The sequence below is a fragment of the Somniosus microcephalus genome, chromosome 8 (genome assembly GCF_052327205.1).
Source record: "Somniosus microcephalus isolate GS21.2 chromosome 8, FLI_Smic_1.0, whole genome shotgun sequence".
In the NCBI taxonomy this organism is placed as follows: Eukaryota; Metazoa; Chordata; class Chondrichthyes; order Squaliformes; family Somniosidae; genus Somniosus; species Somniosus microcephalus.
The window spans coordinates 246,276,803-246,300,494 of record NC_140994.1 but is presented as its reverse complement, the minus strand read 5'-3'; the positions used below and the strand labels follow the sequence as shown (position 1 = coordinate 246,300,494).

General features: G+C 47.2%; 1 protein-coding gene across 3 annotated transcripts in view; it reads left to right on the top strand.

Annotated features, from left to right (window-relative positions):
* Nucleotides 1-23,692, top strand: part of LOC147114255 (uncharacterized) — a 158,924-nt gene that overhangs the window by 114,088 nt on the left and 21,144 nt on the right. For 2 of the 3 annotated variants that reach the window (XM_085995937.1, XM_085995936.1), the window contains exon 10: nucleotides 17,869-17,978. The exons of the other annotated variant lie outside the window; for it this stretch is intronic. In XM_085995937.1, coding sequence (XP_085852063.1) covers nucleotides 17,869-17,978 — 110 coding nt within the window. The remainder of the gene's footprint in view (nucleotides 1-17,868; nucleotides 17,979-23,692) is intronic. 3 annotated transcript variants of the gene reach the window in all.

Here is a 23,692-nt window from a genome sequence, read left to right as displayed (position 1 = left end):
ACCCACATGGTTCGGTGATCCTCTTTTGCGATTACGTTGTGAAGTTTGAGACAGCTTAGTCTCTTGTTCCCGGATTCACTATCGCTCTTCTGGTCTTCGGAACTACTATCCGTCATCTTTTGTACTTTCCTGTACTGTTCCTTAGTAGCCTTTTTGTTGTCGTTAGCCTTCTTCCCAGACCTGCAAACTCGTGCAATGTGTCCCATCTTTCTGCATTGCCTGCATATTTTGTCCTTGGACCAGCAGTCCTTCTGGTCATGGGTTGCTCTGCCGCAGCGATAACATTTTTCAAATCCCCATGTCATTTCGTGGGTGCCGTATTCCTGTGGCTTTTGCTGTATTTCCGCAGCTCCCCTTGCTGCTGCTTCATACGATACTGCCACGCTGAAAGCCTTATCTAGCATCAGCTCTTTCTCTGAGAGTAACCTCTTCTGGGTTCCTTCACTCAGGAGTCCTCAGACAAATTTGTCCCGTAGCGCATCTGTCAGTCCTGCTCCGAACTGGCAGTGCTTTGATAGCTTGCGTAGTTCCGTAAGGTAATCAGCATTGCTCTCATCTTTATGCTGATTCCTCCTGTGGAATTTAAATCTTTCTGCTATCAACAGCGGTGTAGGATTTAGGTGTTCCTGTAGGATATCAACAATTTCGTTAAAACTCTTCGCCATCGGTTTGGCTGGAGTGATCAGGTTCCGCAATTGGCTGTACGTTCTTGCGCCCATTAAGTTTAGTCGTACCGATGCCTTTTTCTCATCGGCTACTTCGTTTGCCTTGCAATATACTTCGACTCTTTCCACATACGTGGTCCAGTCTTCTATTGCATTATCGAAGGCAGTGATATTGCCAGTCTTCGGCATCTTGGAAATCTAAGATGGCACCTCCCGCGCTTTGCCTTCTTCTCCGATTTAACAAAATGGTGCCTCCCGCACTTTGCCTTCTTCCCCGCTGGATTAAGATGGCACCTCCCGCGCTTTCCGTCTTCTCCGCTGCTGCTAGTGCTTTTGCTGCTGTTTTATGCCTTGATGGCGACGCCCTATGGTCTTCGCGCACTTCCCCCCCGCGCTGCTGCTAATGCCGCTCTCCGCGGTTCCCGTGGCAAACTGCAGCTCCTCGCGGCTTTCTGCGCTTCTAATTTCTTTTATTTTCCCATCGTCAGAGCAACCCTACGGGACACTTTCCTCCCTCTTCTCGGGTCTGTACGTTGCCCGGCTTCGTAGCACCGGCCGCGCCCTGTGTGCTCCACCCTCTCTCTCTCTCTCCTCTTCCCGACAACGCTGCTCGGCCCCGTTGAAAAGCCACCCAATCAAGCTCTAGCCTGCCGCAGCCCAGGAAGGATCAGTGTACTACCTGCCACCAGCCCGATTAGCTGGAACACCATAGACAGGATAACCAAGCCCTGCTCTCGACAGCCTCTCCTGCAAATCTTCAACTCCGATGAATCAGAGGCAGTTGCCCACGGTCGACGCCCGTTTCTTCTGTTTGTTTTTTTTTCTTTCTTCCTTCTGGCCTCGACCTCTTACAACTTCGCTTCAGGGATGGATCCCCATGAGGTGGTGCAGCACTGTAGGTAAGTTCGGATCTGCTCGTCGCCAGTATTATGTCCGTGTGTAATTGAGACACGGACTGCAGGAGTTGGTTACAACAGGTCTTTACTGAGTGGAGACAACTGGAACTATTATGCAAAAGTTACTACACAGGCTTATATACAGGGGTGGTCACTACTGGTACTGCAGTATGCAGGGGCTGCAGAATATAGTTCCTTCTGCAAAGTACATACACTACACCCTTGAAGCCTCTTCACATCCTCTTCACAACTGACACTGCCACCTAGTTTTGTATCATCAGCAAATTTGGAAATGTTACATTTAGTCCCCGCATCCAAATTATTGATATAGATTGTGAATAACTGGGGTCCAAGCACTGATCCTTGCGGTACCCCACTAGTCACAGCCTGCCATCCTGTAAAAGTCCCGTTTGTTCCTACTCTTTGTTTTCAGTCTGTTAACCAATTCTCAATCCATGCCAATGGATTACCCCGAATTCCATGTGCCCTAATTTTGTTCACCAACCTCATGTGTGGGACCTTAGCGAAAGCCTTCTGCAAATCCAAATACTCCACATCTACCGGTTCCCCTTTGTCTACTCCACTAGTTACATCCTCAAAGAACTCCAATAGGATTGTCAAACAGGATTTCCCTTTCATAAATCCATGTTGACTCTGCCCAATCTTACTATTAGTTTCTAAGTGCCCAGTTATTGCATCCTTTATAAAAGATTCCAGCATTTTCCCAACTACTAATGTGAGGCTAACAGGTCTGTAGTTCTCTGTTTTCTCACTCCCTCCTTTCTTAAATAGCAGGGTTACATTTGCTATCCTCCAATCTGCAGGAACCATTCCAGAATCTATAGAATTTTGGAAGATGACAACCAATGCGTCCACTATTCCAATGGTCACCTCTTTCAAAACCCTAGGATGTAGATCATCCAGTCCTTGGGATTTATCGACTTTTAGTCCCATTAATTTTGCTGGTACTGTTTTTTTACTAACAATAATCTCTTTAAGTTCCTCATTCTCGCCACACCTTTGGTTTTCTCGTATTTCTGGGAGGTGTTTTGTGTCTTCCTCTGTGAAGACAGAAACAAAGTATTTATTTAACTTCTCAGCCATTTCCTCATTCCCCATCTCTGACTGTAAGGGACTTACATTTACCATCACCAGTATTTTCCTTTTGACATATCTATAGAGGCTTTTACAATCCGTTTTTATATTTTTCGCTAGCTTGTGCTCATATTACATTTTTCCTTTGTTTTTATCAATTTCTTGGTCCCCCTTTGCTGATTTCTAAAAAGATCCCAATCCTCAGGCTGACCGCTTTTTCTGGCAACTTTATAAGCTTCCTCCTTTGACTTAATACTAGCTTTAATTTCTTTTCCTTTTGGGTTTTTATGCCCTAGAGGAATATATGTTGGTTGCAAATTATGCATTATTTCCTTGAATGTTAGCCATTGTATGTCCACCTTCATACCTTTTAGTGTAGTCTCCCAATCTACCATGGCCAACTTGTCCCTCATACCCTTGTAGTTTCCTCTGTTTAAATTGAAGACCTTAGTTTCAGATTGGTCTACATCACTCTCAAACTTAATATAAAATTCAATCATATTATGGTCACTTGTCCCTAAAGGCCCCTTTACCACAAGATTATTGATTAGTCCTTTCTCATTACACAGTACCAGATCCAGAATAGCCTGTTCCCTGGTTGGTTCCTCCACATACTGATCCAGGAAACCATCTCGCACGCATTCCAAGAATTCGTCCTCCACACCATTAGTGGTAATTTGATTTACCAGTCAATATGTAGATTAAAGTCACCCATGATTACCATATTGCCCTTGTTACATGCACTTCTAATCTCTTGATTGATACTGTGCCCTACATTACCAGTACAGTTTGGTGGCCTATACACAACTCCCACCAATGTTTTCTGCCTTTTGCTCTTTCTTAGCTCCACCCAAACTGATTCCAGTTCTACTTCATGATATGCCAAGCCAAGATCTTTTATCTCTACCATACTGATCTCATCCCTTATTAACAGCGCTATGCCACCTCCTTTTCCTTTTTGTCTGTCCTTCCTAAATGTTGAGTACCCTTGAACATTCAATTCCCATCTTTGTTTACCCTGCATCCATATCTCTGTAATGGCAATTACATCATACCCATTTACTTCTATTTGTGCTATTAATTCATCCACCTTGATGCGAATGCTACGTACATTTAGATAATGTGCCTTCAACTTTGTCTGTTTAATATTTTTCTGCACTTTGACTCTCTTTACTGTTGGCCTTTGTTTCTGCCCCCTACTAGTTTTGCTGACTACTTTTCTAACTTGCACTTCCAGCTTTGTTTCTCTCCTTTCTGGGCCCACACTTAAGGTTCCCAGCCCCCTGACAAACTAGTTTAAATCCTTCCCAACAGCACTAGCAAACCCCCCTGTGAGGATATTAGTCCCGGTTCTGCCGAGGTGTAATCCGTCCAGCTTGTACAGGTCCCACTTTCCCCTGAATCGGTCCCAATGCCTCAGCAATTTAAATCCCTCCCTCCTACACCATCTCTCCAGCCACGCATTCATCTGGTCTGTTCTCCTATTTCTGCTCTCGCCAGCACATGGCACTGGGAGTAATCCTGAGATTACTACCTTTGAGGTCCTGCTTTTTAATTTATTTCCTAGCTCCCTATATTCTGCTTGCAGGACCTCATCCCTCTTTCTACCTATGTCGTTGGTACCGATATGGACCATGACCTCTGGCTTTTCACCCTCCCCCTTCAGAATGTCCTGCAGCCGCTCAGTGACATCCTTGACCCTGGCACAAGGGAGGCAACATACCATCCTGGAGTCATGTCTGCAACTGCAGAAACGTTTATCTGTTCCCCATACGATAGAAAGCCCTATCACTATTTCTCTCCCACTCTTTTTCCTCCCCTCCTCTACAGCTGAGCCACTCGTAGTGCCACGGACTTGGCTCTTGCTGCATTCCCCTGAGAAACCATCTCCCCCAGCAGTATCCAAAATGGAAAATATGTTGAAGAGGGAGATGGACCCAGGGGACTCCTGCACTACTTTCCTCGTTCTTTTACTCTGTCTGGCGGTCACCCATTCCCTTTCTGCCTGTGCACTCTTTATCTGCAGTGTGACCACCTCGTTATACGTGCTATCCATGTAGATCTCAGCCTCGCGGATGCTCCACAGTGACTCCACCCGCAGCTCTAGATCTGAAATGCGGATTTTGAGTAGCTGCAGCTGGAGAGACTTCTTGCTCATGTGTTCACCCTGGACACCAAAAGTGTCCCTGACTTCCCACATAGCACAGGAGGAGCACTCCATGCTGCCGAGCTACCCTGCCATGTCCTACCCTTAATCTACTCACTTTACTTCCTCTAAATTAAAGAATATTAAATACACTAGGGACCTTACTTCGCCTTACACACTACTTACTCTAAACTAGAGACTTTACTTTTACTTTAATGACTGGACCAGAAATACTCACCAGGTCCTACTTACCAATTAGCTCCTTCCCTGGTTGTGACGTCACTTTAGCGGTTTTGTATTTGTTGTTGTTGTTTGACTGCTCCTGCTCTCGGACTCTTTCCTTGGTGTAAATAAGAACCAATTCCTACAGGGTGAAAAGTTTTGAAAAGCAAAGGCGAAGCAAGGAAGCTCCTCCTTCCACTCCTCACCTGACTCCCTCACTCACCCAACTCCAGCACTCTGTTCAAAGCCTCTTTTCATAGGCCCTGAAACAAAGGCGCTGGCTGAGCCCTGTTACAGGAAAACCAGTTTAATTTAGCTTCCCTAATTAACTGCCTTCATCTGCTCTGAATTGTAAGCCTTGTATATCCCTGTATATCCCTGCTTAAGGCTGGGACATTTAGATTTTAAACAGTAACAGTAAATGTGAAACAAACAAATGTTTGATTTTTAGAAAAGAGTTAAGACTCCCTCACTCACCCAACTCCAGCACTCTGTTCAAACCGCACAAAGTGCAAATTGAACTGCGAAGCCTGTTTTTATAGGTGCCTCATCACTCGCATTCTAACTGAGGGCTCGTGCATTGTGAGCGCAAGAGCAGGAAACTCGAGGCTCTGGGTGGCCTCCTGAAACAGGCTTTAGGTGTCTTGCACATGTAATTCTGGGTCCTAACGCCAACTGGAGGACCCCGATTGAAATTGGTGTACGGATGGGCGGAGCTTATGCCATGCCAGCTCCAGCTCACTGTACCAGGTTTTGAGTGGATGAACCAATGGCGTTTAACAGGACCATTGGAGGCCGATCAAGAAATGGCCGGAAAACCATTTAACAGTAACATTTCTGTGGAGCCAGGGGGAGATGGAGTGCTTCTCCTGGCTCCATAATAATACTGCGGCCTGGATTTGACCTCCACACAAGGACCTACCTGTGGGCTGGTTCAGCATCGAAGCTGGCTGGAATTCATCAGCCCCCACTGGGACACAGCGTCTGTGGATCGTCTGTTTAATTCTAATGAGGGCTGATGCTGAATTTCATCTGGACCCAGGCCGGCAGGGACCGGCGCTCAAAGCAATCACTTCACCAACTTGATGCCCATTTTGGGCCCAAGTTCAATTTCTCAGACATGGAACCTGCAGATTTAAAAGCAGAGGAATGAATGGGGACCTTAAAGAGCTTTATAAGATAATGAATGGAACAGAAAATATTGGTCTGGAGGAAAGTCTCTGGACTGGTATAAGAGGCAGTTGGAGACTGTGATGATGAGACTGTAAGATTACATCGAAGGATGAGCTGGAGGAACCGACTCTCTTCCCTCATCCCTTGTCTTTATTTATCCTTAAATAATAAGGTTGAGTCCACGAGGGTGCTGCCAGAAAATGAAAAGCGAAGGTGTAGTGTTAGGAGATTTAAATCAGTCAGGAAATATTAAAAGGTGGAAAAAGCATCAATGGTACATGGCTGAAATAAAGAACAGGGGTAAAGAAACAAAAAGAAGCATCAGCTATACTAGGTTAAAAAAACTCACAGGGTTGAAGGAAGCAAAAGCCTGTTAGACTGTTAAACTTACTGTGAATGCAGCTCTATCTCCAACGCTGTTTGAGCTGGGAGAAGATCGCCACGGCCACAGTGACTGCAGGAATCGGGGGGGGGGGGGTCGAGGGGGAGGGGGCGGAGTCATTCCCATCCATTTTCCGGGACAATACCATCCCGATTCCACCAGCCGGGAGGCCTCAAAATTCAACCGCTCACTCCCTGAACAGTGGGATTATAGGTAATTGAATACAATAGTACATTGAGGCTTGCAAGGCAGATATTAGAGAAGACAATGACATTGATATGGAGAGCAAACTAAAGAGAAATGATTAGGGGATAACATGGTAGACCACATTCAATGTTCTGTTTAATAATTTAAAATTAGGTTTGATAATCTTGACCATGATCAATACCATGGGAGAGGACCCAGTCGATCATAATTATACTGGAAGTCTGTCTACTGATGAATTTGTCCATTTATATCAGGTACTTACCTCATCTAGAAACATAGAAGGTAGGAGCAGGAGTAGGCCATTCGGCCCCTCGAGCCTGCTCTGCCATTCAATGAGATCATGGCTGATCATCCAAATTCAGTACCCTATCCCTGCCTTCTCCCCATATCCCTTGATCCCTTTAGCCTTAAGAAATATATCTATCTCCTTCTTGAATATACTTAATGAATTGGCCACAACTGCCTTGTGTGATAGAGAATTCCACAGGTTCACCACTCTCTGGGTGAAGAAATTCCTCCTCATCTCTGTCCTAAATGGCTTACCCCTTATCTTTAGACTGTAACCCCTGGTTCTGGACTCCCCCGCCATCGGGAGCATCCTTCCTGCATCTAGTCTGTCTAGTCCTGTTAGAATTTTATAAGTTTCAATGAGATCCCCTCTCATTCTTCTAAACTCCAGCAAGTATAAGCCTAATCGACCCAATCTCTACTCATACATCATTCCTGCCATCCCAGGTATCAGTTTGGTGAATCTTCGCTGCACTCCCTCCATGGCAAGAACATCCTCCCTCAGATAAGGCGAGCGAAACTGCACACAATTCTCAAGGTGTGGTCTCACCAAGGCCCTGTACAACTGCAGCAAGACATCCTTGTTCCTGTACTCGAATCCTCTCGCTACGAAGGCCAACATACCATTTGCCTTTTCAACCGCCTGCTACAACTGCATGCTTACCTTCAGCAACTGGTGCACAAGGACACCCAGGTCTCATTGCACTTCCCCTTCTCCCAACCTATTGCCGTTCACATAATAATCTGCTTTCCTGTTTTTGACACCAAAGTGGATAACCTTGCATTTGTCCACATTATACTGCATCTGCCATGCATCTGCCCAATCACCCAACCTGTCCAAATCATACTGGAGTTTCTCTGCATCCTCCTCACAGCACACATGCCCACCCAGCTTTGTGTCATCTGCAAACTTGGAGATATTACATCTAGTTCCCTCATCTAGATCATTGATATATATTGTGAATAGCTAGGGTCATAGCACCAATCCCTGCGGTACCCAACTAGTCACTGCCTGCCACTCGGAAAAAGACACGTTTATTCCAACTCTTTGCTTCCTGTCTGCCAACCAGTTCTCTATCCAAGTCAGTACCTTGCCCCCAATCCCTTGTGGTTTAACTTTAAACACTAATCTCTTATGCGGGACCTTATCAAAAGCCTTCTGAAAGTCCAAATATACCACATCCACTGGTTCTCCCTTATCTATTCTACCAGTTACATCCTCAAAAAATTCCAGTAGATTAGTCAAGCACGATTTAGCTTTTGTAAATCCATGTTGACTTTGTCCGATCCTGTCACTGTTTTCCAAGTGCTCTGCTATTACATCTTTTATAATGGACTCTAACAATTTCCCCACTACCGATGTCAGGCTTACCGGTCCATAATTCCCCGTTTTCTCTCTACCACCTTTTTTGAATAGTGGGGTAACATTAGCTACCCTCCAATCCATGGGAACTGTTCCAGACTCTATTGAATTTTGGAAGATGACCAGCAATGCATCTACTATTTCTAGGGCCACTTCCTTAAGTACCCTAGGATTTAGATTATCAGGCCCTGGGGATTTATCGGCCTTCAATTTCTCTAACACCATTTCCCTACAAATACTGATTTCATTCAGTTCCTCCCTCTCATTAGACCCCATGGCCTAGAAATTCAGTCTGGCCACTTTTGGGGCGGTAAAGTCGGGCGTTCGCTAAAGTTAGCGCCCGCCGGAAAGTGTAGGCCACTTCGCCGAAATTCAGTAGATTTGGCCAAGAGTTTGGGCGAGCGCTGAAACTGTCGTTGCGCTGCTATCTTCAGGCGCTAAGCCGGCGATGCGGACTGATAACGCCGAGGCCGGGCGCAGCGCAGGTGCGGACATGTTTTGATTGACAGCAGACACCTTGACGCCGGCCAGCTCTTAAAGGGGGAAGGGTCGACTTTGACTGCTGCCACGCCCTGCATAGTGGAGCCCTGCAGCTAGGCCTCAACACTGCTGGTGGACCCAAATAGCGCCTGAAGCCATGGAGAAGGCCCGTGAACGAGCGCAGCGCTTCTCCCAGCATGCTTTGAGGGTGCTGGTTAATGGTGTGGAAAAGAAAAGAGAGATCTTGTGCCCGGACAGTGGCAAGAAGGCTCCCAGGAGGCAGTACAGGACAGCCTGGAAGAAGATCGCCCAGAGGGTCTCATCCACTAGCGATGTCCCCAGGAGTGCGGACCAATGCCGCAAGAAGTACAACGACCTCACTCAGATGGTGAAGGTGAGTACCCTTTCCAGTGTCCTCCTCATCCTTGCATGTGCACCTCACATTATGGGCAAAGGGACCTCAAAGGCCTAATGGCCAGCCCTCCTCCCGCAGCTGTGGCACTGGCATGATCATCAATAGCACTTTCTGCACTTAACACACTGGCCAAGCTATTCGACCATGGGAGGCAGTGCACACAACAACAGGGCACCACACTGGCCAAGCTATTCTACCATGGGAGGCAGTGCACACAACAACAGGGCACCACACTGGCCAAGCTATTCGACCATGGGAGGCAGTGCACACAACAACAGGGCACCACACTGTACTTAGAGGCCGTCCTTTCTCTTGCAGGCCAAGCTGGCACGGAATTTGAGGAGCCAGTCTGCCACCGGGGGAGGCCGTCCCCAGTACCAGGCGCTCAGTGAGCTGGAGGAGAGCGTGGCTCGACTCATGCGTGGCCGGGTGACTGGCCCTGTTGCCATTGGAGATGCGGACCCTGTACTGGGACCCACTGGTAAGGACAAGACCGGTTGGACCTCTCTCGTTGCCCTCGCGCTTCAGATCGACATCCTTTCCCACTGTCCGACCAATGCGCATAATGCCACCACTCATGCCTCCCTCGCTGACGCCCTGTCCTCACTCTAAAGCTACTCTTGTGCCTTCCTGCTTTCAGCTGGCAAGGAGGAGGTGGTCCCTGAAGCTCAGAGTGCCAGGCCCTTGGAGGAGGAGGACGACGAGGACCAGGAGGAAGGCGGCACATCGGGGGGACCCTCATCCGCGCCAGGGGATGGCAATGGAGGGGACACGTCTGGCCTGGAGGAGAGCCAGGGGGAAGTGTTGCAGGGGGGTGTAGCTCCTGGGCACAGTGGGGTCGAGGCACGCGGGAAGGGTCGGGCAGCACGGCGGCCTTCTCCCCAGAGGGGGGAAGTGTTGCAGGGGAGGGCAGTTCCTGGGCCCAGTGGGGTCGAGGCACGCGGGAAGGGTCGGGCAGCTCGGCGGCCTTCTCCCCAGAGGGAGAGTCCGCCCTCCAGTCCGGAGACGGTTCTCGCCCAGGAGGTGCGCCTCCTTGATGAGATGTCCGCGGCGTCGGAGCGGCACCACAAGGAGTTCATGGGGGTTGTGGGACAGTTGCCTCAGGCCATTGAGTCCCTGGCTCATAGTGTGGCCGCTTTTGGGGAATCACAGGCCAGGGGGGTCGACCAACTCGCGGCAGCACACGCCAGGGGTGTCGAACAACTCGCGGCAGCACAGGACAGGGGTGTCGAACAACTCGCGGCAGCACAGGACGGGGTGTCCTGCAACTCGCGGCAGCACAGGACAGGGGTGTCCAGCAACTCGCGGCAGCGCACGACGCGAGTCGTGAGTCCATGAGTGGTGCCGTCCAGACACTCGCAGATCTGATGCGGGCACAGACCAGGGCAGTTCGGGCACTCACTTCTGCCACACTCGCTGTGGCGCGGAACCAACGCCAGGGCACCCGCCGCCCTGCTGCAGCACAGCGGTCTGGCCTCCACCAGATTGCTGCGCTTGCTGCACTGCCAGCCCGGCCGAGTGCCAGAGTCTGTTGCGAACAGTGCGCGCCTGGCATCAGCCAGCTTGCCCCCATTGGTGCAGCCGACACTTCCACTCCCCCAGCCAAAGTGCGACGAGCTGCTGCTGAGACTGATGCTGGCCAGCCACAGCTGCAGCAGTCAGCAGCCAGCCCCTCCAGGGCCGTGCCTCGTCTAGGCCGACCCCCAAGGGCATCTGCCGTCACGCATTGTGGCCCTCATGAGCCTTCCCCCAGCCTCGCCACACCCACAGGGCCCAGGTTGAGGCGCAGCAGCAGGTCGGGCAGGGGCCGGAGAAGCCTGCATAAGGACTCGCCCTCTCGGCACACCCAGTAGAGTGTGGTGATAGCGGTTTTTTTGATATGGGGGTGTTTGTGTTCTGGGGGGGGGCTTATTTTGGTAAGGCCGAAGATGAAGGCATTTTGGATGGGCAAGTTTTGTTATTCCTCCCCAGGTTGTGGGAGTGAAAGATGTTTTTGACTGTTTTTTGGGGGTCTTGTCTGTTTTTCTGTTTCATGTGGGAAGGGCCCTGAGTTTGTAAAATAAAGCTTTTTATTTATTCAGCATGTCCAGGTGTCATGTTTCAAGTGGTTGTTGCGTTAAGTGGCTGAGGGCTTGCGGAGCGGCTGCATTCAGGTGCGTTCATTGCCACAGGCCATTCCCTGACAGGGGGCCTAGAAGTGTCGTTCAATAAGCCGCCGGCGGACGGCCCTTGGACCTTGTGGCTCCCTCCTGGGCTGGTACTCCTCCTCCTCCTCCTCCGCCTCCTCATGGTCCTCCTGCTCGTCCTCCTGAGGTGGTGGTGCAACGTCAGGTGGCAGTGCCTGAGTCCTGCGGATAGCCAGGTTGTGCAGCATGCAGCACACGACGACGAACTGGGAGACTCTATCCGGCGAATACTGTAGAGATCCGCCGGAGCGATCCAGGCAGCGGAACCGTTGCTTGAGGACGCCAATCGTTTGCTCTATGATGTTCCTTGTGGCTTGATGGCTTTCGTTGTATGCCTCCTCCGCAGGGGTCCTGGGCGCGCGGAGCGGGGTCATGAGCCATGTACACAAAGGGTAGCCCTTGTCCCCAATAAGCCATCCCCTTGGTGGAGGCTGTGCCTCGAACATGTCAGCCACAGTAGTCTGGCGCAGGATAAATGCATCGTGGCTGCTTCCTGGAAAGCGGGCATTGACAGCTAGGATGCGCTGCCTGTGGTCACACACCAGCTGTACATTAAGGGAATGGTAGCCCTTCCGGTTGCGGTAATCCTCGGCATTGTCGATAGGTGCCCGCATAGCCACATGCGTGCAGTCAATGGTGCCCTGCACCATGGGGAAGTCGGCGATCCTCGCAAATCCGACTGCACGCTGCTCCTGCCTCTCTAGGGTCATGAGGAAGGAGATGAATTGGTGTCTCCTCGCGAAAAGGGCATCGGTGACCTGCCGGATGCAGCGATGCGCGCCGAACTGGGAGATGTTCGCTATGTCCCCAGCAGCGGCTTGGAAGGAGCCGCTTGCATAAAAGTTCAGAGCCACCGTGACCTTAACTTCCACCGAGAGAGACGTCCTGCACATCAGCTGTGGACGCAGATCTCTGTGAAGCAGCTGGCAGATCTCTGCAACCACCTCCCTTCTGAAGCGCAGCCTCTTAACACACTGCGCGGCAGTCATGTTGAGATAGGACACCTGCTGCCGGTATTCCCTGAGTGGGTAAGGCCTACGTTGCCGATGCCTGATGGCCCCTCTGCGTCTAGGCATGGCTGGGCCTCTCACACAGCGTCTGCGAGCCCTTCGCACATAATGCTGGAACTGAGGGTTGCGACCCCATACAGCCCCCATAATAAACTTGCAAACAGTGAAATCACAATGATTCAAATGTCAAAGCTCTGGCCAGAAGCCAAAAATACCTCTCCTATGTTGTCCCAAATCAGTAAGCTCTGTTCCTTGGTCTCTGTCCAGAAATCCAAAGCACTAAAGTCATTGCAGCAAAATGGCTGGGCTTTATAGGTCAGTGTAAGTGCCCTTTAATTAGCGCTCCCCGAGGCCCACAGGGCCTCTGTTGCATTCCACCTCACAGTTCTTAACAGCGCCACGCCCACATTGTGCGGCCGCCACTGAATTTCCGGTTTGGGGCGCACAACCAGCGTTGCACGACGAAATGACGTCATAAGCTGCGCGCGCAGCTGAACGGGCGCTAACACTTTGCGCCGGCGCTAAATGTCAACTGAAGTTGGGGCGAGGCGCAGATCGCGCTGCGCCCGGGCGCTAAGTGCCTAGCGCTGGAAATCTACCCCTCTTAAGGCGTTAACGGCTGGCGATCGCAACTGAATTTCTAGGCCTATGTTTCCCAACATCTCTGGGAGGTTATTTGTGTCCTCCTTTGTGAAGACAGGACCAAAGTATGTATTTAATTGATCAGCCATTTCTTTGTTCCCCATTATAAATTCCCCTGATTCTGACTGCAAGGGACCTACTCTTGACTTCACCAATCATTTTCTCTTCACATATCTATAGAAGCATTTACAGTCCATTTTTATGTTCCCTATGAACTTACTCTCATACTCTATATTCCCCCTCTTAATTAATCCCTTTGCTGAATCCAAAACTGCTCCCAATCCTCAGGTTTGCTGCTTTTTCTGGCTAATTTATATGTCCTCTCCTTGGATCTTATTTTATCCCTAATTTCCCTTGTTAGCCACGGTTGAGTCACCTTTTTTGTTTTATTTTTATGCCAAACAGGGATGAACAAATTCTGTAGTTCATGCGATCTTTAAAAGTTTGCCAGTGCCTATCCACCTTCAACCCTTTAAGCAACGTTCTGTCGGGGGTGGTGTGTGCCCAATCAGCTCTGCCCCTGACAGTCTCTGAGCGGTTCAAATCGCTCCCACACCCCTGGGTTCTAAACACCGGACTTAGGTACAGGCGCCGATACAGAATTAGAGTAGACAACTGGTTTGGTGCAAGAAAACCATATTTTTATTAAAGGCACAATAAGATTACAGCACTGGAAATTACTAGAATAATTACAGACATATAAAAGTACACTTAGTTGGGAATGGGGAACACACGGCACAACGAGGGAACAATCACATTAATAATCCCCCTACCCTTGGCCCACCCCCAATACCTAATTAGATTGAGCTAAGGGGGGCCAGGGATTTTATGCTCACCAATGGGGTTTCCTTGACAGTTCGAAACCTGTCGATTAAGCCGGTTGCGGTTTTGGGGTTCACTCTTTGTGTCCTTTGGGGCCTGCCACCCCCACGTGGTCTCAGTCTTGGGAACTGCGAAGGTCCCTCAGTTGGGTTGAGTCCGCTGATGCGGTAAGGGCGCCGTTATGGATTTGTCCGGTAAGTCCCCTTTTCTTTTGGTAGAAAGTCTTTTGTTAGATACCTTAGGTTGTAGAGTGGAAACCTTGGGTTTTGTTCTTCTTGTGGTGGTTTGGTCGTCGAGTTTCGTTGCGGCTGGGCTCGGTTGGTGGCCTTCGGTGTCGGCTTGGTCTTTTGTGGCCTAGTTGTCCTTGGTCGAGCCGGCCCCACTGTTCTGTTATTTCGATCTTGCTGTTTGGCTCTATTCTTCATCGTGCCCCGCTGGCTGGCCCTCTTCTGCTGTGCGTTTGGCCCCCGGTGTTATGGTGGGCATCCTCGGTGTCAGCACGGGATGAGAAGAAAAGAGAAGAGAGAGATTGGCTACCGGTGGGCCTACAATTATACAGGTTTTTTGTTCCCTTATCTGTGCACCAAATCAGGTTGAGTTCTTTGTTTAAATTTTGGCGGGCTCGTCTAAAGTGATTACAGCCATTCACCTTAACTGCTTTTGGGGTGGTTGTCTCCTTGCTTAATGGCTTCAATATCTTGGCTGTTTGTCATTTATGAAGTTTAATCGGCATTTTCCTGGCTTGGTAGCTACTTTGAGCTGTTACCGATTATTTATGCAAAAAGTTAATGGCCTCAAGATTAGGTCTATCCTGAGTTAATCTGTTTCAAGATGAAGAATGCATATTCTGTGTTTATCTAGCTGTCTGGCTTTAGAAATTACAAAGTCTTTCACAGGTCCTTGCATGTAAGGTTTCTTTTCAAAGCTTTGAATGGGCCTGCTTTTGCAGTGCCTTGCTATTTAAAATCCTGCAGGCTTCTGTCACAAGGTTTCAGGAGCCATTTTCTTTTGGGTACCCTTTTTAATAACTTGTCCAAAATCAGGGCCCCTTTCTTAGCAACTTTTGGGGAATGTGGGAATTTTGAGAACCATACTCTTCCCCAATCCATCCTACCCAACTCGCGCCTCATACCATCGTAGTTTCCTTTATTTAAATTCAGGACGCTAGTCTCTGAGTCAAATACTTCACTCTCCATCTTAATGAAGAATTCTATCATATTATAATCGCTCTGCCCCAAGGGGCCTCGCACAACAAGATTGCTAATTAATAATTTCTCATTACATAATACCCAGCCTAAGATGGCCTGATCCATAGTTGGTTCCTCTACATATTGGTCCAGGAAACCATCCCGTATACACTCTCAGAATTCCTCCTCCACAGTATTGTTACTAATTTGGTTAGCCCTATCTATATGTAGATTAAAGTCACCCATGATAACTGCTGTGCCCTTAATGCACGCGTCTCTAATTTCCCATTTAATGCCATCCCCAACTTTCGCATTACTGTTTGGGGTCTGTATACAACTCCCACTAACGTTTTCTGCCCCTTGGTATTTCTCAGCTCTGCCCATACAGATTTCACATCATCAGAGCTAATATCCTTCCTTACTATTGTGTTAATCTCCTCTTTAACCAGCAATGCTACCACAGCTCCTCTTCCTTTTTCCTGTCTTTCCTGAATATTGAATACCCCTGCATGTTGAGTTCCCAGCCTTGGTCACCCTGGAGCCATGTTTCTGTAATCCCAATCATATCATATCAATTTTCATCTATTTGCGCAGCTAATTCATCCACCTTGTTACGAATGTTCTTCGCATTAAGACACGAAGCCTTCAGGCTTGTTTTTTTAACACTCTTAGACCTTTTAGAATTATTATTTACTGTGGCCATGTTTGATTTAAACCCATGATTTCTCTGACTGCCAATTTTGCTTCTCTCCTTCCTGTCTTTTGCTTTTATCCTTGTTTCCCTTTCCTCTGTCTCCCTGCACATGTTCCCAACCCCCTTCCATTTTAGTTTAAACCCTCCCCAACAGCACTAGCAAACACTCCCCCAAGGACATCGGTCTTGGTCCTGCCCAGGTGCAAACCATCCAGTTTGTACTAGTCCCACCTCCCCCAGAACCGTTTCCAATGTCCCAGGAATTTGAATCCCTCCCCCTTGCACCATTCCTCTAGCCACGTATTCATCTGATATATCCTTCCATTTCTACTCTGACTAGCACATGGCACTGGTAGCAATCCTGAGATTACTACCTTTGAGGTCCTATTTTTTAATTTACCTCCTAACTCCCTATATTCAGCTTTTAGGACCTCATCCCGATTTTACCTTTATCGTTGGTACCTATATGCACCATGACAACTGGCTGTTCACCATCCCCCTCCAGAATGTTACCTCTAGTGTTACAATATTATATTAATTAAGATTTTGAAATAAAATATTAACTTAAATGTACCATAGATAAACATTACAACAACACACAAAACTTTCAAAAGCATGCAGAGTAACACTGTTAATTATTAATAGTTTCAACAAAATTGAACCTTGTCAAAATGGACACTTTTTTGATTAAATACCAGTTACAGATCTGTGGCTGTCTCACCCCTTGATGGTTAATGTCTCCCCAGGCAGCACAGCCGATATTGGGAACTCACCACCTGGGGAATCTCAGGTGTGAATCTGTATTCTGTCACTCTGGTCAGGACAACACTTTCACATTCAGTTTGTCTGTTTAGATAATGAATGACCCAGTTTTGAGTTTATTCACTTCCTTTTCATTCACTCAGAGCTGCTCACTTTAATTCTAAACCATTGCACCCACAAGAATCTGATGAAAATAGTCAAATCCAGACACATAAAATGTGACAAAAAGCACACAACGTGGACTTGGTCTTGATGGAAATATTTGGTTCTCTGGCTCCCAGTGTTTAAAGCAGAATGTTTGCACTTACCACATCTATATATATATGTAAGAGTATGTCTCTCTGTCTGTCTGTCTCTCTGTCTGTCTCTCTGTCTGTCCGGCTGTACAATCAAAAGTTACAGAGCGTACCTACACATATGTTATATCAAAAGAAAGCTTATCGTTAGGGGACTCTTGTAGGCATATTTACTTTTTAGTCACACAAAAATTGTTTGGACAGTGTACAAAAAACGTTCAAAATGACTCAAAAATCCACTCATTAGTGCTTGACCAATCCTACCTCTCATTAGCGTTCAGTGACGTGCTGCTTGACCAATCCTGCAGTTCACTCACTTGATGCTTGACCAATCGGTGCTTCACAGGCGGGACCTAATGCTCCAGTCTCCCTAAACTTCGCCGCCATTATTTTCATCCCCACGGGGACACCACCAGCCAAAGAAACCCCCACATTCCGACTCCGGCAGCCGCAGGTGAGTTTCCACGCAGCGGGTGGGTCATCAGCAACGGCCGACCGTCAACCGCGCCACACACACAGCAGTCGGGGGAGTGGCAGCGGCCGCCCGTCAGCCGCGCGATCCGCGAGGGAGCTCAGCTCGGGTCCGTCTCCGCCCGACAGCCCGGCCGCGCCTCAAGCACTAGGCCCCGCACGGCCGCTATCAGAACGGCACCGGGCCTCAGGCGCTAGGCAGGGAGAGGGGAGGGGGGGGAGGGGAGGGGGGAGGGGGAGGTGATGGGGGGAGGGGGAGGGGAGGGAGGCAGGGAGAGGACAGCACAGGGAGAGGGGGAGAGGGACAGACAGGGGGGACACACAGGGGCACGGAGACCGCGCGGCCCAAAATTGCCCTGGCAACGCCAGGCTCCCCTGCTAGTCTTTTATAGAATGACTGGCAGGAGTATTTAAATATTAAACGAGATGGAGAGTGAAACTAAAATCTCAACTTTGTCCTTCACAGTGAGAGCGAGACCACTTCCGGAGATTTGGATCATCACAGTTTCGGGCTACTTGTTGGTTAAACTGGGCGTTGCTGTTGGACTGATTTGCTGCTTGAAGAGGGTGACCAGAGTAAGAATTTCTTTAAGCTTTCCAGTAAATCAGGAATTAGTGCCGAGCTCTCACTTGACACTGAGCAAACTGATGTTCACTGGACAGATATTATGTGGTCACAAACTGTATTGTAAAATTTCATTTAAATATTGTACATTGTACTGAATTTAAAGGAATCTTCAGTTAAAGAAAACAATTGTTCCAAATTGGGTGAAATCTTAAAGCTTTGAATATTTTTCCTGATTCAAACGGCAATAACTTCCCTGCTCCCACTTTCCATCAGGCTCTGAGGAAGGAATCAGGGCGATCTCGGAGGGCCATACCTGATTATCAATGAATGGACAATGCTCAAACTAAACGCCCAATCTATTAATATTTTTCATTGATTATCACGAATATTCTTCTTGGAAATTAGTAACTTGAAAATTGTCAGAAACCAATATTTGAACAGTTAAAGCACAACCAGTAAAAATTACGATAAGAGGAAATTACTAATGTATTCTGTGACAATTAATGAGTTTGATCATTTTATTGTGTGCTGTTATTCTTGTTGCTGTGGCCTGGTGGCGCTAGAGAGCTGCAGTAGTGTTGGGACCTAGAAATGAATTTGTCGCTCTGTAAACCACTTCCTCTGTGGCAGGTTTGGTTCACCTGATTTACTCAAAGTCAAATCTCAGTCGATTCAAAAGCAAAGTTTCTGTTTCGGAGAGCCCTGTCGTGTTTGTGTTCGAGGAAGGAGTGTTTCAAGGCTGTGTGCTTCTGGGTGAAGCGAGGCGTTGTGGAATGGGAACTATTGGGGTGAGAGGCCCAGAAATGTGGTAACTAGTGGAAAGTTTGAACTGACATGAAGAATGTGAGGTAATCTGTATTGTTCAGGATGTTTACTTATAATGACATAGAATTTACAGCACAGAAACAAGCCATTGGACCCAACAGGTCTGTGTCGGTGTTTATGCTCCACATGAGCCTCCTCCCACCCTACTTCATTGTGTTGATTTCTTTTTGGGTTCAATAAAGACTCATTTCTGAAAGAGAATGTTGTTTAATCTAAAGTCTTGTTCAAGACTTTCTACAACTTTTTACAGAACACACTATGCTGTGATGCATCTAGAATGAAACTGAAAGTAAAACTCCTCTGGACTGCTTGTCTCTCACATGACCTCTGCTGGTCAGGCACAAGTAATCAAAAACACAGACAAATATGCTGTAAGGCATAAGTAATCAAACACAGACAAATATCATCACTATTTGCTGATATCATTTCATCTCCCTTTCTTAAAACAAAAGTATTTTACTTTTAACTAACAACATTTAATGAACTTACATTATCATTATCATGATCAAGGTTTTTTACCCTTGCTTTGTGTGTTCACATGAAATATGTCAATACACTAGAACTTGAAGAAAGAATAAGATAACATTACTTCCTTCTTTAACAATAGTCCTTAAATTTGCTCAATGAGTCTCTCAGGAGGCTTCACGTGTCTTGAGGATTTTCTGATTGATTGTCCTTGAACCTGAGTTGTTGCCTCAGATGATTGGTTCTCAGCTGTGTGATCAGGTTGTTCACCAGTATCAGTCTCTTGACCTGCTGTGGCTGGTCCCATGAGAAGATCTCGACGATTTTTTCTCAGAACAGCACCCTCATCTGTCTGAATGGTGTATAATCTTGGTTGAACTTCACTCAGGACAGTTCCCTTCTGAGTCCATGTGTTTGTTTTGTCTTTCAACCTTACTTGGTCACCAGTGTGGAGTTCAGGTAGGTTTTGTGTTCCTCTGTCATAGTAGTACTTTTGCTTTTCTTTCTGTTGCTCTTTGAACTTCCTCACTTTCTCCCCCTCTTTTGTTTTCAGGAGGTTCTCCGGGATGGGTAGGTTTGACCTTAGCCGACGTCCCATCAGGAGTTGGGCTGGTGACATACCACACTCGAGCGGCGTTGTGCGGTATACAAGTATGCTTTGGTAGAAGTCAGTTCCACTGTCTTTTGCCTTGTACATCAGTCTTTTCACTGTCTGGACCGATTTTTCCACTAGTCCATTGGACTGTGGATAGTGAGGACTTGACGTTGTGTGGACAAAGTCCCACTCTTTCAGCCACTTCTGACATCATGTGTTGATTTCTTTTTGGGTTCAATAAAGACTCATTTCTGAAAGAGAATGTTGTTTAATCTAAAGTCTTGTTCAAGACTTTCTACAGCTTTTTACAGAACACACTATGCTGTGATGCATCTAGAATGAAACTGAAAGTAAAACTCCTCTGGACTGCTTGTCTGTCACATGACCTCTGCTGGTCAGGCACAAGTAATCAAAAACACAGACAAATATGCTGTAAGGCATAAGTAATCAAACACAGACAAATATCATCACTATTTGCTGATATCATTACATTCATCTCACCCTATCGACATATCCTTCTATTCCTTTCTCCCTCATGTACTTATCCAGCTTCCCCTTAAATGAATCTGCACTATTCGCCTAAAACACTGCATATGGTTGTGAGTTCCAGCGAGGAAGGAATAGGGAAATCTCTGAGGGCCATACCTGATTATCAATGAATGAAATAAAAACAGATAATTAATGAACATTGCTCACACTAGCAGCTCAATATTCTAGTTTTAAAATTTATCATTTAATTTACTGTCACAAATATTCCTCTTGGAAATTAATAGCTCAGTGCAGCAGCGGCGGGAATCCGAGCGGCGGCAAGCTATATAAGGTGAGCCCGAGGCGTGGGTAGGCCTCAGTGCGGCAGCAACTGGAATCCGAGCAGCGGCAAGCTATATAAGGTGAGCCCGAGGCGCGGGTAGGCCTCAGTGCGGCAGTGGCGGGAATCCGAGCAGCGGCAAGCTATATAAGGTGAGCCCGAGGCACGGGTAGGCGTAATCATCTCCAATCTCGGAGAGAAGTAAAAAGTAATCGAGGTGTGATATCACCAGAAAGCAGGTAAGTGATTGGTTGGTGAGTATTTCTCTCTTTTTTAAAACTTTAACTCTGTGGTTTATACTTTCTAATCTCTCTGTGGTGTAGCGGTGTCTGTTTGTAAACCAGGGCCCTTAAGTATATCATTTAACTGTAGTGAAGTTGGTGGGATTGATTTGATTTAATTTAATTGCAAGTAATTAAAGGGTAAGTCATGGCAGGACAGCCCGGTGCCATGGTATTCTCCTCCTGCGCTATGTGGCAACTCAGGGACACTTCCTGTGTCCCTGACAACCATGTGTGCAGGAAGTGTGTCCAACTACAGCTACTGGCAGACCGCACTGCGGTGCTGGAGCAGCGATTAGATACATACTGGACCATTTGCGATGCTGAGGACATCGTGAATAGCACGTTTAATCAGTTGGGCACACCGCAGGTAAATTTGGCACAGCCAGAAAGGGAACGGGTGACCAACAGGCAGAGTAGTAGGCGCAGGCAGGTAGTGCAGGGGTCCCCTGTGGCCATCCCCCTCTCAAACAGATATACTGCTTTGGATACTGATGGGGGGGGATGGCTTACCAGGGGAAGGCAGCAGCAGCCAACTTCCTGGCACCAGGGGTGGTTCTGCTGCACAGGACAGGAGGAAAAAGAGGGGGAGAGCTATAGTAATAGGGGATTCTATTGTAAGGGGAATAGACAGGCGTTTCTGCGGCTGCAAACGAGACACCTGGATGGTGTGTTGCCTTCCTGGTGCAAGGGTCAAGGATGTCTCAGAGCGGCTGCAAAACATTTTGGAAGGGGAGGGTGAACAGCCAGTGGTCGTGATGCATATAGGTACCAATGATATAGGTAAAAACCGGGATGAGATCCTAAAAGCTGAATATAGGGAGCTAATGCTCTGGGGGAGGGTTTAAACTAAAATGGCAGGGGGTTGGGAACCTGAGCGGGGAGACAGTGGAAAGGGAAACAAGGATAAAAGCAAAAGACAGGAAGGAGAAAAACAAAAGTAGAAGGCAGAGAAATCAAGGGTTTAAATCAAACATGGCCACAGTAAATAATAATTCTAAAAGATCTAAGAGCATTAAACAAACAAGCCTGAAGGCTTTGTGTCTTAATGCAAGGAGCATTCGTAATAAGGTGGATGAATTAGCTGCACAAATAGAGGTAAACAAATATGATATGATTGGGATTACGGAAACATGGCTCCAGGGTGGCCAAGGCTAGGAACTCAACATCCAGGGGTATTCAATATTCAGGAAAGATAGGCAAAAAGGAAAAGGTGGTGGGGTAGCATTGCTGGTTAAAGAGGGGATTAACACAATTGAAAGGAAGGATATTAGCTCTGATGATGTGGAATCTGTATGGGTAGAACTGAAAAATTCCAAGGGGCAGAATACGTTAGTGGGAGTGGTATATAGACCTCCAAACAGTAATGCGGAGGTCAGGGATGGCATTAAACGGGAAATTAGAGAAGCATGCAATAAGGGCACAGCAGTTATCATGGGTGACCTTAATCTACATATAGATTGGACTAACCAAATTAGTAACAATACTGTGGAGGAGGAATTCCTGGATTGTATACGGGATGGTTTCCTGGACCAATATGTCGAGGAACCAACTAGAGATCAGGCCATCTTAGACATTGGTATTATGTAATGAGAAAGGATTAATTAGCAATCTTGTTGTGCGAGGCCCCGTGGGTCAGAGCGATCATAATATGATAGAATTCTTCATTAAGATGGAGAGTGGAATAGTTGACTCAGAGACTAGGATCCTGAATTTAAATAAAGGAGACTACGATGGTATGAGGTGCGAGTTGGGTAGGATTGATTGGGGAATGTCACTCAAAGGGTTGATGGTGGAAGGGCAATGGCAAACATTCAAAGATCGCATGGATGAACTACAGAATTTGTTCATCCCAGTTTGGCATAAAAATAAACAAAAAAGTTGACTCTACCGTGGCTAACAAGGGAAATTTGGGATAGCATAAGATCCAAGGAGAGGACATATAAATTGGCCAGAAAAAGCAGTAAACCTGAGGATTGGGAGCAGTTTAGGATTCATCAAAGGGGGACAAAGGGATTAATTAAGAGAGGAAAAATACAGTACGAGAGTAAGCTTTCAGGGGACGTAAAAACTGACTGTAAAAGCTTTTGTAGATATGTGAAAAGAAAAAGATTGGTGAAGTCAAGCGTAGGTCCCTTGCAGTCAGAATCAGGGGAATTTATAATGGGGAACAAAGAAATGGCAGACCAATTAAATACATACTTTGGTTCGATGTCTTCACAAAGGAGGACACAAATAACCTCCCAAAGAGGTCGGGGAACATACGGTCTAATGACAGGGAGGAACTGATAGAAATCAGTATTTGTAGGGAAATGGTGTTAGGGAAATTGATGGGATTGAGGGCTGATAAATCCCCAGGGCCTGATAATCTACATCCTAGGGTACTTAAGGAAGTGGCCCTAGAAATAGTAGATGCATTGCTGGTCATCTTCCAGAATTCGATAGACTCTGGAACAGTACCCATTGATTGGCGGGTAGCTAATGTTACCCCACTGTTCAAAAAGGGTGGTAGAGAGAAAACAGGGAATTACAGACTGGTAAGCCTGACATCTGTAGTGGGGAAAATGCTAGAGTCCATTATAAAAGCTGTAATAGCAGAGCACTTGGAAAAAAGTGACCAGATCAGACAAAGTCAACATGGATTTACAACAGGTAAATCGTGCTTGACTAATCTACTGGAATTTTTTGAGGATGTAACTGATAAAATTGATAAGGGAGAACCAGTGGCTGTGGCGTATTTGGATTTTC